Consider the following 17928-nt stretch of genomic DNA (forward strand, 5'->3'; position numbering starts at 1 on the left):
TGTTCTCACTCATAGGTGGGAATTGAAAAATGAGAACTCATGGACACAGGAAGGGGAATATCACACTCCGGGGACTGTTGTGGGGTGGGGGGAGGGGGGAGGGACAGCATTAGGAGATATACCTAATGCTAAATGACGAGTTAATGGGTGCAGCAAAACAACATGGCACATGGATACATATGTAACAAACCTGCACATTGTGCACATGTACCCTAAAACCTAAAGTATAATAATAAAAAATAAAAAAAACAATTAAAAATCATACAAATATTTAAAATGCAGCATAACAACTACTTACATGGCATTTACATTGTACTACATATTATAAGTAATGCAGAGATGATTTAAAGTATACAGGAAGATAAGTGTAGGTTATATGCAAATACTATGCCATTTTATTTTTATTATTTATTTATTTATTTTTTGAGACAGAGTCTCACTCTGTCACCCAGGCTGCAGTGCAGTAGCACGATCTTGGCTCACTGCAGCCTCCACCTCCCAGGTTCCAGCGATTCTCCTGCCTCAGCCTCCCAAATAGCTGGGATAACAGGTGCATGCCATCACAACTGGCTAATTTTTTGGTATTTCTAGTAGAGATGGGATCTGACCATGTTGGCCAGGCTGGTCTTGAACTCCTGACCTCAAGTGATCCACCTGCCTCGCCCTCCCAAAGTCCTGGGTTTATAGGCAGGCATGAGCCACCATGCTTGGCCTATGCCATTTTATATAAACTTGAGCATCTGTGGATTTTGGTACCCATGGGGAGTCCTATAACCAATCTTCCATAGATTCCAGGTTGGGTATCTATGGGGAATTGGTTCCAGGACCAATTGTTATTAATTAACTTTGGGAGTATATATACCTCTCTCCTTAAATGAATGAAAGGCAAATGATACATACAAAGCATTGTGCTACAAACTTAGGAGGAACTCAATAATTATTTAACAAATAGAAAATGTTCAAAATTCCTTGAAGAAGGAAGGAAATCTCTAAAAAGTTGAAAGTTATATTTCATCTTTTTTTATTTTAAAGAGAAAAGAGGAAAAAGTACCTCTGTTCTTTTCTTCCATCTTTCTTTCTTCTTAACTTCAGTACACACCTGAGGGTTGTTTATTTATTTTTAAGATGTCATAATTCTTACCTTGACTGCCAAGGCTTTTAAACTGTCAAGGAATCTCTGCCAGAAATCCTTGAAGAGTGGGCGGTCGATTTTCTTCAGGCTGTCTTTGGTACTGGCATCCACACTGACATACAGCTGAGTAACTGGCTCGAGGTTCCTTAGTAATTTTTTTTTTTTTAAAGAAGAAAGAAAAATTATTCCTCTATCAGGCTTTCCATGATATAAAACTTGCAATCCGTAATAGACGTGAGGATTAAACACTTCACTGGGTCTAAAGACTTCCACTTCCCCCAAAAGACTGAACTAATGATTTTAATCATGTGACAAAATGGGATGGCCTCTGGTTATTTTTTAAATGACTGGAAACCATCCCTAATACATTGAAAATATTGAATTACTTAAAATTGGTCCTTCTTCAAATACTAAGTTTGAATGGAAAATAAACAAAATGTGATCTAACTTCAGATCTGACAGCATCAGCCCAGCACAATTAGAGGGGCTCTCTGATCTAACTTCCCCACCCACACACTCTGCCAACCACATGGGGTCTGTGCTGCTGGGCCACCTCCCTCCATCAATCACTGACGGAAGTCTTCTAAGGAACAAGAAACAATCCCAAAAGCTCAGGCCTTATTCGAAGGACATAGAGTCACACCTATGCTTCCGTAAGTGGGACTGGGTTTCATGTCAAGCCTTGGGTGGGCAAACAGTGACCTATTTGGTGAACTTTAAGTAGTGCAGACCTAAAACAGTAGCAACCTCATACTTACGCAGGAGCACAACCCAGAAGAAAAAAATGCATTCTTATTTTCCTTGCCTTTACAATCAGTTTCCATGAATACCACTCATTCTCCACTTCTCTCAAATTCACTGCCTCATTTCATAATTTCATTCCTACCTACTAGATTTCTAGTAGGTCCTTCTTCTAGTAGGTCTTTTCCCCCAGCCCAATGGATCTCATTCTCATCCAGGCTGGAGTGCAGTGGTGCAATCACAGCTCACTGCAGTCTCAACCTCCCAGGCTCAAATGACCCTCTTATCTCAGTGTCTCAAGTAGCTGGGACCACATGCATGTGCCACCACACCCGGCTAATTTTTAATTTTTTTTTGTAGAGACAGGGGTCCCACTACATTACCTAGGCTGGTCTGGAACTCCTGGGCTCAAGCGATCCACCCACCTCAGCCTCCCAAAGTGTTAGAATTAGAGGCGTGAGTCACTGCACCCGACCCTACTAGATTTCTTGCGAGTTATACATTAAACCTAGACTATACTTTTTCTTTCCTTTTCTTTTCTTTTTTTTTTTTTTTTTTGAGATGGAGTCTCCCTCTGCCACCCAGGCTAGAGTACAGTGGTGCAATCTCAGCTCACTGCAACCTCTGTCTCCGGGTTCAAGTGATTCTCCTGCCTCAGTCTCCTAAGTAGCTGGGATTACAGGTGTACCCTGCCACATCTGGCTAATTTTTGTATTTTTAGTAGAGAAGGGGTTTCACTATGTTGGCCAGGTTGGTCTTGAACTCCTGACCTCAGGTGATTCACGCATCTTGGCCTCCCAAAGTGTTGGGATTATAGGCGTGAGCCACTGTGCCTGGCCTAGACTGTACTTTTTCTAAAGCCTCTCCCCTTCTCTCTTCAAATGGGTCTCATAATTCATTCTCTTCAGTAAATTTAGAACTAGAAGAAAGAAATTCCCCCTTAATAATCTTCTGATCAAATTCTTCCAATATTCTTTTTCTATAAGGATTCCACAATTTATTCCACATTTCCACCTAGAAGTTTTATGCGTTTTTTGTTTCAAAGTCCATGCATTTTTAAAAAATGAAAATATCATTCACATGCCATACAACTCACCACTTTAAAATGGTTTATGTGCTTTATATACGTATCAGTAGCAGCCTTATCAATCTTTGAGTGTAAGATCTTGAAGAGCAAGAATCCTGTTTTTCTTTTTATCCAGCCACACAGGCAGACATTAAAGCTACTTTTTAGGAGATATTGTTGATTTCAGCAGACGGAATTTTTAAGGGAGTATAGGCCAAACAGATGCTTGCAATGATGTGGCTTAGTGATATATAGAAAAATCACAAGTGTCTAGACTTCTATTCACTTCTGTTAAAAGTGGAGAGGCTCTGACCAAATGTAGGACAGAGGTGATTAAGATCCTGGCAGGCTCTCATTGCTTTAATGCCTCTGCAATACCGATATACTAAGGGGATCCTTCAAAGTTCAGGTAATGTGTCACTACTGAGCAAAGCACATTAATTACTGAAAATGTAAAACAAAAGCATCAATAATAACAGCATTCTGTCTCATCACCCCTTTGCTGAGTGCCTCTTTAATAAAAGACAAGCTATGCTTCCTTAACTGGACTTTTATTTAAAAAAAAAAAAAATGACTGTCTTAATGATTACTGCTGGCTATCATCATCTGATAACAGGACTTTGTCAAAAGCTTCCTGATGCAAAATGAGAACTGCCCTGACCTTTTCACTATGCTTCCATAACTACTTAAGATTATGAACAGTACATTCCAAAGGCCATACTCCTTTGACAAACCTCTATCATTTACAAAATAGGAAGCCCTGGACACTGACACTACCAATAAGGAATTCTGGTCAGTACTAGATGTCTGAGATGCTACACTCAAGGAAGTCCAATAAGGAATTCTAGTCAATACCAAATGTCTGAGATGCTGCACTCAAGGAAGTCTACAGATCTCTTGTCAAGGAGCAGAGGAAGAATGGAGAAGAGGAAAAGGTCCCCAAGAATTACAGAGCTCATTTCTAAGGGGCTCAAAATTAGCAAAGAGACTTTTGGAGATATTTTCTGAGCTTTAGGGATCTTATTTCTGCCTAGCACTGGTCTCTATTCACCCAGAAGAGATAATGAGGCTCCCAGAAGAGTCACTTATCTGTCTCTATTCTATACAGAGATAACAAATGTTCCCAAAAAGCAAAAGAGTCTTACATCATCAAAATCATCATAATAATTCCTGTATCTGAGAATCTCACAGCACTGCTGGGAGTAATTAAAAAGGATATCCTCTGCTCTCCCCAAAAAAGACAATAGTTAAGATAGACAACGTTAAGCCCAATCCTCTGTACAAATGCCCCAGGATTCTTGATGTGAGTACTGTAAGGACCCTTCATCTTAATTTTAAATCTCTGAGTGAAGAATTATCATATATAAGAATGTGCTGATGAACATAAAAATCCCTCTCCCATGTTGCCTTTCTGTAGAGATTATCAGGCCTCTTTCTACCTTCCAAGGCTCAGAAGGTTGAATGAGGCCTGACATGTCTGCAGGAAAAAAAAAGGAGAGAGATTTATGTTTGTAAGAAATTCAAGTAAACAGTGACTTTGAAGCTCCTCCTTGGGATAAAAAAAATAACCAGAGTGACCCAAACAAGCAATGATATTAAAACCTAAATCTCTAAGACAATCTGGGGCTGTCAGATCAAGCCAAATAGCTCAGGAAGAGGAGGGGAGGAGGGTGAAAGAGAAGGAGAGAATTATTTACCACTCACCAAGCTGGCACACTCTGCTGTGTGCTTTACCCTTCTTGATCAGTTCACTGAATCCTCACAATAAAACGACCACATAGTTGCTACTTATGCCCATTTTAGAGACGATGAAGCTGAGGTTCAAGAGGTTAAGTAACGTGTGCAAGGATCTACAAAGAATAAGCATCAGGCCGGGCACAGGGGCTCATGTCTGTAATCCCAACACTTTGGGAGGCTGAGGCAGGAGGATCACCTGAGGTCAGGAGTTCGAGACCAGCCTGGCCAACATGGTGAAACCCCATCTCTACTAAAAAATACAAAAATTAGCCGGGCATGGTGGCGCACACCTGTAATCCCAGCTACTCAGGAGGCTGAGGCACAAAAATCACTTAAACCCAGGAGGTGGAGGCTGCAGTGAGCCGAGATTGCGCCACTGTACTCCAGCCTGGGCAACAGAGCAAGACTCCATCTCAAAAAAAAAAAGAAAGAAAGAAAAAAGGAAAAGAAAAACAGTACGCGTCAAGGAGATTCAAGTCCAGAGATGACTCCAGAGCCTTTCTCCTAACCCTGCACCATGATGGCAAAATCCACAGTGTGGCTCAGTGTTCAAGTCACAGCGGTTACATGTAACAAACAGTATCCCATAAATGAAAAATCCAAGAGAATACGGATGATCTGTGAAATGCACATTCTGACTGCAAAGTCCTAAGAGAAGCCAAAACAACAAGTCCTCAGGAAGAAATTCTGAACTTAATTCTTTTCAGGGGCTTATGCACTTCATTCAACATTTATTCAGGGACTACTATGAACTGGACACTGAGGCCAAGAGGCTCAGCCCTCAATATTTACATTCTGGAGGGAACAGAAGATGGATGAGAGTCTCACCATGCAGTGCCATGACTAAGGTGGGGAAAATCTAATGGGTATAAATGGAGGAGTGAGTTGATTTTGCTTGGCAAAATCATACAAAAGACATAACAAGGTCAAAGTCAAAGCTGATCTCTGAAGGACACAGAGTTCAACAGGAAGAGAATGAGATCATTTCCAGGGATGTCCAAAGAAGAAATGCAAAGGCCCGCAGCTGTGAGATGCAGCAGGATAAAGGAATCACAAACTATCCCCCGTGGCTCTAACACGGCAAATGGAATTGGGGGATGCCTGCAGCCAGGTCTCATGTCCTGCCAGGGGCAGGTTTGGCTTACTGAGGTTTTATGTAGCCAGTGACACAGTCAGATCAGTGCTGATGAAAGTCACGTGGCTCCAGTGTGATGGCTGGATTAAAAAGCCAGCACGGTGCACCATTCTGCATCTGGCTCCCCCGTGCCTCCCACTTATCACCAATCCAACAACCTCTTAACCACAATTTAAAAATCCGAAAAGCTCTAATAACCAAAAGGTTGCTTTTCTAAGTTTGGAGACATACTTATCTTGAAGTAGAATCTGACTTACAAAGCTGTATTCTTAATTTTTTTTTTCTTTCTTTTTTTTTTTTTTTTTTTTTTTTTTTTTTTAAGACAGAGTCTTGCTCTGTCACCCAGGCTGGAGTGCAGAGGCATGATCTCGGCTCACCACAACCTCCACCTCCCGGGTTCAAGCAATTCTCCTACCTCAGCCTCCCAGGTAGCTGGTTCTACAGGCGCGCACCACCACACCTGCCTAATTTTTGTATTTTTAGTGGAGATGGGGTTTTGCCATGTTGGCCAGGCTGGTCTTAAACTCCTGGCCTCAGGTGATCTGCCTGCCTCGGCCTCCCAAAGTACTGGGATTACAGGCGTGAGCCACCGTACCTGGCCTAATTTTTCCATTTCTGTGACTAAGCATACTTTATTGTAGAACTAACTACATGTGTGTGGCTCTAGGGTGCTGGAGATGTTCCATAAAATACAGTGGATAAACCGTATTGTCTTTCTAAAATTCTGAAACACTTTTGGGCACAAGGGATAAAAGATTGTGAACTTGTAAAAATCATTCCATATCAATACATAAAGAGCTTTTGCACTTTCTCTTTTTTTTTTTTTTTTTTTTTTTGTGAGACAGAGTCTTGCTCTGTCACCCAGGCTGGAGTGCAATAGCACAATCTTGGCCCACTATAACCTCTGCCTCCCAGGTTCAAGCGATTCTCCTGCCTCAGCCTCTGGAGTAGCTGGGATTATAGGCACCCACCACCACGCCCAGCTAATTTTTTGTATTTTTAGTAAAGACAGCATTTCGCCACGTTGGCCAGGCTGGTCTTGAACTGACTTCAGGTGATCCACCTGCCTCGGCCTCCCAAAGTGTTGGGATTACGGGAGTGAGCCACCGCGCCTGGACCTTTCTTTGATTTTCTAACAACTACAGAGAAAGAATGCACTTTGTGATTTCTCTTTGATATTCTGGTTATTTAACAGTGTGTTGTTTAATTTCCACATATTTGTGAATTTCCCAAATTCTAGTTTGTGAAGTTCTTGGTCGTTATTTGTTCAAATATTCTTTCTTCTCATTTCTCTCTCTCCTGTCCTTCTGGAATTCCCTTTATAAATATGTTGGTATGCCTGAAGGTGCCCCATGGGTCTCTGACTTTAGTGATAGTCTATTTGATGAGTCATGATTTTCATACTTTTGTTTCTTTGAAAATGCTTTTCTGGCCAGGCGTGGTAGCTCACGCCTGTAATCCCACCACTTTGGGAGGGCGAGGGGGGCAGATCACTTGAAGTCAGGAGTTCAAGACCATCCTGGCCAACAAGGTGAAATCCTGTCTCTTCTAAAAATACAAAAATTAGCCGGGTGTGCCACATGCCTGTAATCCCAGCTGCTCAGGAGGCTGAGGCAGGAGAATTGCTTGAACCCAGGAGGCAGAGGTTGCAGTGAGCTGAGATTGTGCCACTGCACTCTAGCCTGGGTGACAGAGCAAGATTCTGTCTCGGAAAAAAAAAAAGAAAAGAAAAGAAAATGCTTTCCTTTAGTTCTTTGAACACATTTAAAATAGCCAATGTCAAATCTTTGTCTAGTAAGTCCAACATCTAGGCTTCCTTGTAGATGGATTCTATTCTCCGTTTTCTTTCATGTGTATAGGCCACATTCTTGTTTCTTTGTATATCTTGTGGGTTTCTTTAAACACTAGACATTTTCTTTTTATTTTTGTGACAAGGTCTCACTCTGTCCCCCAGGCTGCAGTGCAGTGGCATGATCATGGCTCACTGCAATCCTGAACTCCTGAGCTCAAGCAACCCTCCCGACTCAGCATCCTCAGTAGCTGGGACTACATGCATGCACCAAAACACTTGGCTAATGTTTTAATTTTTTGTAGAGACAGGGTCTCACTATGTTGCCCAGGCCAGTCTCAAACTCCTGGCCTCAAACAATCCTCCCATCCCAGCCTCCCGAAGTACTGGGATGACAGATATGAGCCACCACGCCTGGCTATTATTTTAAATATCATTAGTGGCAACTCTGGAAATCAGATACCTCGCAACCCAGGTTTGTTTGGTTTGGTTGGTTACTTTGGTTTTGGGCATATTGTTTTGTTTGTTTCTTGGTTTTCTTTTTTGCTGTTTGTTGTGTTTATTTTTGCTGAAATAGTTTGGTAAATTCGATATTCATTGCTGTGTTTGGCCACTGAAGTCTCTGTTTGGTTAGCTTAGTGGTCAGCTCATTAATGGACAGAGATATCCTTAAATGCTTCCAACTGGTAAGCCTCCCAGCCTTTGTCGAGGGGCTCTGTGTTTTTGTTAGGGGATCACCCAGGCAGGCAGTTTGCAACTCTGCCTTGGTTTTCGCTGCCTGCTTACTCAGGAAGAACCAAGAGCACAGGGCCTTCTCAAGTCTTCTCTGGCATGCCCACAGCCCTGATCGTGTGAGTGGGGTTGGAGATTCCCAGGAATACGATGCAGCTTTTCAAAGTCCCCTATGACATCTCATGGCCCAGCTTTTCCTTTTCCATTTATTGGTGAGCTTCTTGTTTGCCCTAGCTGTTAATGCCACTTGAGGCAGCTTTGCGAAGCTAAACAATAGTCTATAATTGTTTAGGAGAAACATCCAAAGGCTTTTTGCACCAGACAAACTTGAGTCACTTCAAATAAAGACAACCCCTGTGACAGAAAGTTTCCAGGTTTGCCATACAAGTCATATATAATGACAATTTCCCAGGAATGAGACTTTGAAGGAGTTCCCACTCTGTTCTGCCCCCTCCCACAGCTGCCGAGCTGCTGGTTATTACTGTGGTTGTGAGCTACTGGTTTTCTTTTTTATTTTCCTTTGAAAGGGAGTCTTGCTCTATCCCCCAGGCTGGAGTGCAGTGGTGTGATTTCAGCTCACTGCAACCTCCGCCTCCTGGGTTCAAGTGATTCTCTTGCCTCAGCCTCCCGAGTAGCTGGGATTACAGGTGCCCGCCACCACAACCAGCTAATTTTTGTATGTCAGTTGAGACGGGATTTCACTATGTAGGTCAAGCTGGTCTTGAACTCCTGACCTCAAATGATCCTCCCACCTCAGCCTCCCAAAGTGCTGGGATTACGGGCATGAGCCACTGCTCCCAGCCGAGCTACTGGTTTTCAAGGCTAGGGAAAGTGAGAATGGAATAGAACAAGTTAACATCACAAAGCTCATTTTTCTTACTGAGATGCAACCATTTTTTTGTGAATATATGCTCCTCACATTGTTGCATGCCTTTGGTTAATTTCCACAGGTAAAAAAAAGTCGCTTGTGACCATTTTTGCCAGTATTCTCATTGTTTTCACAGAGAAACAAGATTTTTAAGGTCTGTGCTCTGCTATTTCTGCTGACATCCAACCCACATATTTTGTTTTCTTATCTGTCATCATTCATCAATATACTTTTTTTTTTTTTTTTTTTAAGACAGAGTCTCGCTGTTTCGCCCAGGCTGGAGTGCAGTGGCGCGCGATCTCGGCTCACTGCAAGCTCCGCCTCCCGGGTTCACGCCATTCTCCTGCCTCAGCCTCCCAAGTAGCTGGGAATACAGGCGCCCGCCACTGCGCCTGGCTAATTTTCTGTATTTTTAGTAGAGAGACAGGGTTTCACCATGTTAGCCAGGATGGTCTCGATCTCCTGATCTCGCGATCTGCCCGCCTCAGCCTCCCAAAGTGCTGGGATTACAGGAGTGAGTCACCACGCTTGGTCTCATCAATGTATTTTCTATTTCCACTGTAACTTCTTTTTGACCCACAAGTAAATAAGAAGTGTGTTGCTTAAATTCCAGAATATTCTAATTATCTCTTGGTATTGGTTTCTTGGTATTGTGTTCAGATATCATGCTCTATACAATTTCGACCCTGTTTTGAAATGTCTATAATGTTCAGCAAATGGCCATTTGGTAATTTTTCTGTGAACAAGTTCTGTGCTCTTGAAAAGAATCTGTATTCAGACCAGACACGGTGGCTCATGCCTGTAATCTCAGCACTTTGGGAGGCCAAGACAGGCATATCAGTTGAGGTCAGGAGTTCGAGACCAGCCTGGCCAACATGGTGAAACCCCATTTCTCTCAGAAAATAAAAAAATTAGCCAGTGTGGGGGACGTGCCAGTAGTCCCAGCTACTGGGGATGGTGAGATAGGAGAATCACTTGAACTCGAAAGGCAGAGGCTGCAGTGAGCCAAGATCGCACCACTGCACTCCAGGCTAGGTGACAGGGTGAGACCCTGTCTCAAAAAAAAAAAAAAAAGAAAAAAGAAAAAATCTGTATTCCAAAGTTTCTGGTTGGAATGCTCTATTTCTGCGATATAGGTTAAATTTGTTAATTCCATTGTTCAAATCTTCAATACTCCTACTAATTTTGTCATTTTGAGAGAAATCAGTTACAAACCTACTACTGTTCCTCCCCCTTTGTAGTCTGTCAATCTTGAGACTATATTATTCAGTGTTAAAAATTTTGAGTTGTTGTATGATTTTATGTTTCTGGTGGGCTTAACGTTTTATTATTAAGAAATGTTCATCTTGTCTGGGCGCAGTAGCTCATTCCTGTAATCCCAGCACTCTGGGAGGCCAAGGCAGGCAAATCACTTGAAGTCAGGCATTCGAGGCCAGCCTGGCCAACATGGTGAAACCCTGTCTCTACTATAAATACAAAAATTAGCTGGGCATGGTGGTGCATGCCTATAATCCCAGATACTCGGGAGGCTGAGGCACGAGAATTGCTTGAACCTGGGAGGTGGAGGTTGTAGTGAGCCCAGATCGCACCACTGCACTCCAGCATGGGAGACAGAATGAGACTCCATCTTAAAAAAAAAAAAAAGTCCATCTTGGCCAGGCATGGTGGCTCCCACCTGTAATCCCAGCACTTTGGGAGGCCAGGGTGGGAGGATCACTTGAGCACAGGAGTTCAAGACCAGCCTGGCCAATATAATGGGACGCTGCCTCTGAAGAAAAAAAAAAAAAAAGTCAATCTTATCTCAAGTAACGGGTTTTGCCTTAAAGTATATTTTGACCAACATTACTTAGCCTGCCTTTCCAAAGGTGAAACTTCTGTGTTTCATGTCTTATCTCACATACTTGCAATGCCACCATAGGGTAGTCATTATTATTATCATTTTACAAATGAGGAAAGTGGGCACTGAAAAGTTATCCTCCAACATCAGAAAGACACCAGGAGATCCAGTCAACATTCAAACCTAGATCTTTTCTAGCCCAAAGCCCAAGCTTTTTGCCACCTCTCTGCACTTTCTCTCTCTCTCTCTCTTTAGCCCATCCAGACATGCATGTTTCAGAAAAATATTCCATGAATTCAAAGACAGGAGAGAAAATTAGATTTTAAACTTCATATGTTCAGTGCAAACAAGATAGGCTGGGGGGTGGGGAACTTCTATTGAAAGAATCAGGCCGTATTTACTTCTATTGAAAGAAACTTCTATTGAAAGACTCAGCCAGTATTTACTTCTATTGAAAGAAACTTCTTTTGAAAGAATCAGGCAGTATTCAATCTTCATTTCCTTATAGCTGTTTTCTGGAACCATTTTGAGCTAACACATACAAGAAAACGGCATGTTTATTAAACTTCACTGATCTCTTCAAACATATACTATGCATCTAATATGTAAAGAGACATCCAGTTTATAGAGGTTCTCTAAAAGATGGGGTGAATGTCTCGGCAAAAACTAAAGAAAACAAAACACAAAGCAAACAAAACAGAAACACAGAAGCAGCAGAGGAAAGAGAATAAAGTTCCTACATAGATTCAATGAAAAGGTGTTCGAAAGTAAACGTACACAGGGATGAAATTTGGGAGCAGGAGGTGAGTCTGAGAAGTTAATCATGTCATAGTTAAATGCTGAACACAGCTCTGTCTTCTTATGATAAACCTGCTAGCAGCTAAAAAGCTTTAGATTTACACTACTCACCAAAAATGAGCTATGAGATTCTAAATGTAAATTTTAAAATAATGTAAAATAGATGATTATGATACATAACAGTTAACGTGGACTAAATATGAAGCTAAGAGTTTGTGAGTCTACAAATGACTACAAATTTGACTCTGAACTCTGGCAGCACACTCATGAAGCGGGAGACGCTGTTACAGGATTCAAATGTCCACAAGGTAAGAACAAACCAGTTCTCTGAGGTTCCTCAGAGGGAAGAAGCTATTCAGTGTTGGGAAACATCCTCAACAACTTCCTTGCCTTACAACACGATGCCATACAGAGATCTGCTTTTACCAAGGTGTCGTCAGCATTACAGCGTGGAGCTATGTATAAGAAATGAATCCATGGAGTCTTCTATCGCAGCAATAACATCAGCTATGATGCACCTCTCTAGGACTGCAAAGCTGAATGCACAGATGGTACAGTGTTCTGGAACAAAGTTGTAAACTCACATGTCTACAGGGACCAAGGAAATAATGTGAGTCAAGTAAGCCACTTTAAAGAGGGAAAAGAATTCTTTGTGTATCAAAATGCAGATTGCATATGAAACACACAAGAATATTCTCTCCGGCCAGGCACAGTGGCTCCTGCCTGTAATCCCAGCACTTTGGGAGGCCGAGGTGGGTGGATCACCTGAGGTCGGGAGTTTGAGACCAGCCTGACCAACATGGAGAAACGCCGTCTCTACTAAAAATACAAAATTAGCCAGGCGTGGTGGCAAATGCCTGTAATCCCAGCTACCTGGGAGGCTGAGGCAGGAGAATCACTTGAACCCGGGAAGTGGAGGTTGTGGTGAGCCGAGATCGCACCACTGTACTCCAGCCTGGGCAACAAGAGCAAAACTCCTCCGTCTCCAAAAAAAAAAAAAGAATATTCTCTCCTCTCTCAAAAGTTCTTTGTGCACCAAAATACAGACTGCATATGAAACACACAAGAATATTCTCTCCTTACTCAAAGTGATATGCTTTCTTCCATTTCTCTGGGACTATGTGGCCTCTCAGTCTACCTTTCATTATTTCGCTTTTTTAGAAATGGTGACAGGAATTTCTCTGCTATAAGAAAATCAACCGTGCAATTCCTCTGACAAGTGGCAGATGACACTCAGCCTCAGGGCTGAAGAAACAGCAAGATGGGAGGAGTGTGGGAAACTGAAAACCACAGGGCTTCCTGGAAAAGATAACTACTCCTTGGCTCTTGACAACTTTTGCCAGATCATCTTTTCAAAGTCAAAAGTCCAGATTTTATGTAAAACCTCTTGGTTTTTCAATGTTGGCTCCAAAAAAAGTGATAAACAGGCTGTAGGAAAAGCAAAACCTACTTCTTATCAACCGAGGGTTTGAGACCTCTGGGCTTAAGGAGAAAATGGATTGCATATCATCTGGGCTATTCACATAATTATAATCATCAACTGAGTTTCTGAAGAATACTGAGCCCCAGTAGGTTCAAGGTTATACTTCTTGCCAAGCGTGGTCTGTTGTGCTGTATGTAGACTGCAAATGTGGCCATCGACTCCTCCTGTCCCAGTACCCAAGTGCCGCTGCCCTGTAGATCTGAGTGCCTTCTCATTGACTTGAAGCTCCGCTGTGTGACTTGCTTTGGTCCACAGGAAGTGAGCAAATGTGATACAAGCAAAGGCTTGAAAGATGCTCGTGCATTGGGGCTTGCCCCCTTGCTGCTCTTTGAAACCCTGCCACCCTGTGATAAAGTGCAGCATAGCTCCTGGGGGATGAGAGGCCATGTGAATAGAGGCCCCCGGGCCCCAGCCCAGCCCATTATCAACCAGCCAACCCTGGCAGATCCACCCACTGAGCAACACTGAGACCAAGTAAAGCCACCCAAGACCAAAAGACTTCCAGGCTGATCTGCAGAATTATGAGCTAAATAAATAATTGTTAGTTAGTTGGAGGTGGGTGGTTGCAGCAAAAGAGAACTGACACATATTAAAATATATCAGTACCTTCCTATCAAGAAATGGCTTTTTTCTTGTCTAATCACCACCAGGCCTATTAACATGAAGTGTGTTACACATTCTTGTCACTTTTATTAACCTCTGTTTTGACAAACAAAAGCATAAAGCTACTCAGAGAGCAAAAGCTTTCTCATTTGCCTAAGGTGTTTGCTTCTATACAGCATCCACAACCAATATCTGGCTCTCCCAAAAGTCCTGGTGGACCACTCACCGTGAAAACTCCTCTCAGGGGCAGAACTGTCAGTAAACAGTCTGATATAATTTGGCTCTGTCCCCACCCAAATCTCATGTTGAATTCGTAATCCTCAATGTTGGAGGAGGGGCCTGGTGGGAGATGGTTGGGTGATCGTGTGTCTGGAATTGGTGGGTTCTTGGTCTCACTGACTTCAAGAACGAAGCCGCGGACCCTCGCGGTGAGTGTTACAGTTCTTAAAGGCAGCGTGTCCGGAGTTTGTTCCTTCTGATGTTCAGATGTGTTCAGAGTTTCTTCCTTCTGGTGGGTTCGTGGTCTCGCTGGCTCAGGAGTGAAGCTGCAGACCTTCGCGGTGAGTTTTACAGCTCTTAAGGCGGCGCATCTGGAGTTGTTCGTTCCTCCCGGTGGGCTCGTGGTCTCGCTGGCTTCAGGAGTGAAGCTGCAGACCTTCGGGGTGAGTGTTACAGCTCATAAAGGCAGTGTGGACCCAAAAAGTGAGCAGTAGCAAGATTTATTGCAAAGAGCGAAAGAACAAAGTTTCCACAGAGTGGAAGGGGACCCGAGCGGGTTGCCACTGCCGGCTCGGGCAGCCTGCTTTTATTCTCTTATCTGGCCCCACCCACGTCCTGCTGATTGGTAGAGCCGAGTGGTCTGTTTTGACAGGGTGCTGATTGGTGCCTTTACAATCCCTGAGCTAGACATAAAGGTTCTCCACATCCCCATCAGATCAGTTAGATACAGAGTATTGACACAAAGGTTCTCCAAGGCCCCACCAGAGCAGCCAGATACAGAGTGCCGACTGGTGCACTCACAAACCTCGAGCTAGACACAAGGTGCTGATTGGTGTGTTTACAAACCCTGAGCTAAATACAGAGTGCCGACTGGTGTACTTACAATCCTTGAGCTAGACATAAAGGTTCTCCAAGGCCCCACCAGAGCAGCTAGATACAGAGTGTCGATTGGTGCATTCACAGACCCTGAGCTAGACACAGGGTGCTGATTGGTGTGTTTACAAACCCTGGGCTAAATACAGAGTGCAGATTGGTGTATTTACAATCCTTGAGCTAGACATAAAGGTTCTTCAAGGCCCCACCAGAGCAGCTAGATACAGTGTCAACTGGTGCATTCACAGACCCTGAGCTAAACACAGGGTGCTGACTGGTGTATTTACAATCCCTGAGCTAGACCCACCAGAGCAGCTAGATACAGTGTCAATTGGTGCATTCATAGACCCTGAGCTAGACACAGGGTGCTGGCTGGTGTATTTACAATCCCTGAGCTAGACGTAAAGGTTCTCCAAGGCCCCACCAGAGTAGCTAGATACAAAGTGTCGATTGGTGCATTCACAGACCCTGAGCTAGACACAGGGTGCTGATTGGTATATTTACAATCCCTGAGCTAGACATAAAGGCTCTCCACATCTCCACCAGACTCAGGAGCCCAGCTGGCTTCACCCAGTGGATCCCGCACCGGGCCTGCAGGTGGAGCTGCCTGCCAGTCCTGCGCCGTGCGCTCGCACTCCTCAGCCCTTGGATGGTCGATGGGACTGGGCGCCATGGAGCAGGGGGTGGCACTCGTCAGGGAGGCTCGGGCCGCACAGGAGCCCATGGAGGGGGTGGGAGGCTCAGGCATGGTGGGCTGCAGGTCCCGAGCCCTGCCCCGTGGGAAGGCAGCTAAGGCCCTGTGAGAAATCGAGCACAGTGCCGGTGGACTGGCACTGCTGGGGGACCCAGTACACCCTCCGCAGCTGCTGGCCTGGGTGCTAAGTCCCTCATTGCCTGGGGCCGGCAAGGCCGGCCAGCTGCTCCGAGTGAAGGGCCCGCCAAGCCCACGCCCACCCGGAACTCCAGCTGGCCTGCAAGCGTCACGCGCAGCCCCGGTTCCCGCTCGCACCTCTCCCTCCACACCTCCCTGCAAGCTGAGGGAGCAGGCTCCTGCCTTGGCCAGCCCAGAAAGGGGCTCCCACAGTGCAGCGGTGGGCTGAAGGGCTCCTCAAGTGCTGCCAAAGTGGGAGCCCAGGCAGAGGAGGCGCCAAGAGCAAGCGAGGGCTGTGAGGACTGCCAGCATGCTTCACCTCTCAATGCGGACTTCCCCCTTGTTGTTCTTGTGATAATGAGTAAGTTCTCATGAGATCTGATTGTTTAAAAATGTGATCTCATGAGATCACATTTCCCTTCCCCCTTCATTCTCTTCCTCCTGCTGTGTGAAGATGTGCCTGCTTTCCCCTTTGCCTTCCACCATGATTGTAAGTTTCCTGAGGCCTCCCCTGCCATGCTTCCTGTCCAACCCACAGAACTGTGAGACAATTAAACCTCTTTTCTTCACAAATTGCCCAGTCTCAGTTAGTTCCTTATGGCAATGTGAGAACAGACTAATACACAGTTATATGCTTTGGAGCTGGAGGGAAGACTGAAGCCCTTTTAGGGAAAGGTTTAGTACCCTGAAAAAGCTACTAGCCTGAATATAATACAGACAATTGACAAAGTCTAGATTCCTTGAAAAGATACCAGAGTATAGGTGGTATTGCAGTTACTTAGAAAAAAAAAAATCTAATTAAAAAAATAAAAAATAAATAGGCCACCCAACCACCCAGAGAACATTATTACTTCCTAGTGTGTGTGTAAGGTCAAAAGCCCCTCCCAGGTTTAAAATAAACCTATTGACTGTCAAGCTGCCCTTCTTGTTTCTCTCCTCTTTCTTTAATTCTTACAGTGTGCTCAAAGACGAAACGGCTGCAAGAGGCTCAGCAAATAGCTGAACTTGCTGACTTGCTGTATGAGCTGACTTGCTGTATAGAATTAGCAATATCAGCATTAAAGGAAACTTCCAAAATACATGGCCTCTGTGTTCTATTAGTTAATCTACAGTCTTATTTTTCTGAAAGAAACTAAGACACCAGAGACAACTGGTATTTTGATTCCTCCTATTCACAGAAATAAGTAAGATTATCTCCTCTTAGAAAACTTTTTCTTTCTGTTTTCTCTTGGGATATGGGGGTTGGCAGGGAGTGTCCTTAGTTTAATTCGGAGAGGCCTCAAGTCCTGAAAGTATTAGTTTAAAAGTAAAGGCTGTCTGAAGACTATCTTGTTTCACTACTCTATAGTCCAGAGTGTTTGAAACTTGTGGTTTTATGACACATCATAATATCTAGCATGGTAATTCTCATCATTCTGTTTTTGAAGTTTTTTCTAGATAATTCAAATCTTTCACTGGGAAAATGTGGGGGTAGGAGGGTTGTCTTATACTTAGGACCTCCTAACTTTTGGACACACATTATTCCCAAGCCAGGAGGACTGCTCTGTTTCAGAAAAGGGTAAGCTGAAAGATTATGTCCTCAACCCACGTCTACCAGACTCCCATTATCAGAAATTCTTCCCATATCCTAGCAGTAATCTGTAGATCTCAGACTTGCTTTTGTTCTTCTCTTTCTAGATAGGTATTTCAATGGATAACAAAGACGTGCCCACTTTTTGAGATCTGAATCTAGAATGGCTACTTTCTACACATTCTGTCTTGTTCCAGGGAAGGACATACCCTAAAAGATGCAACACAACTTGCCTGCTTATTCCCTGAAGCACAGCACCCTTCGTATTAGGAGCTTCAAGGATGCTTTAAAAATCCAAAAGCGTGGCCGGGTGCGGTGGCTCACGCCTGTAATCCCAGCACTTTGGGAGGCCGAGGCGGGCGGATCACAAGGTCAGGAGATCAAGGCCATCCTGGCTAACACGGTGAAACCCCTGTCTCTATTAAAAATACAAAAAATTAGCTGGGCATGGTGGCGGGTGCCTGTAGTCCCAGC

The 17928-nt window shown here is 43.9% G+C and overlaps 1 protein-coding gene across 1 annotated transcript in view; it reads right to left on the reverse strand.

The window, feature by feature from the left end:
• The window catches only part of LOC100607540 (S-adenosyl-L-methionine-dependent tRNA 4-demethylwyosine synthase TYW1), a 275604-nt gene that overhangs the window by 131081 nt on the left and 126595 nt on the right, over positions 1-17928 (reverse strand). The window contains exon 13 of the mRNA XM_030795676.1: positions 1142-1277. Coding sequence (XP_030651536.1) covers positions 1142-1277 — 136 coding nt within the window. The remainder of the gene's footprint in view (positions 1-1141; positions 1278-17928) is intronic.

The sequence above is a fragment of the Nomascus leucogenys genome, chromosome 17, assembly GCF_006542625.1.
Source record: "Nomascus leucogenys isolate Asia chromosome 17, Asia_NLE_v1, whole genome shotgun sequence".
Lineage (NCBI taxonomy): Eukaryota > Metazoa > Chordata > Mammalia > Primates > Hylobatidae > Nomascus > Nomascus leucogenys.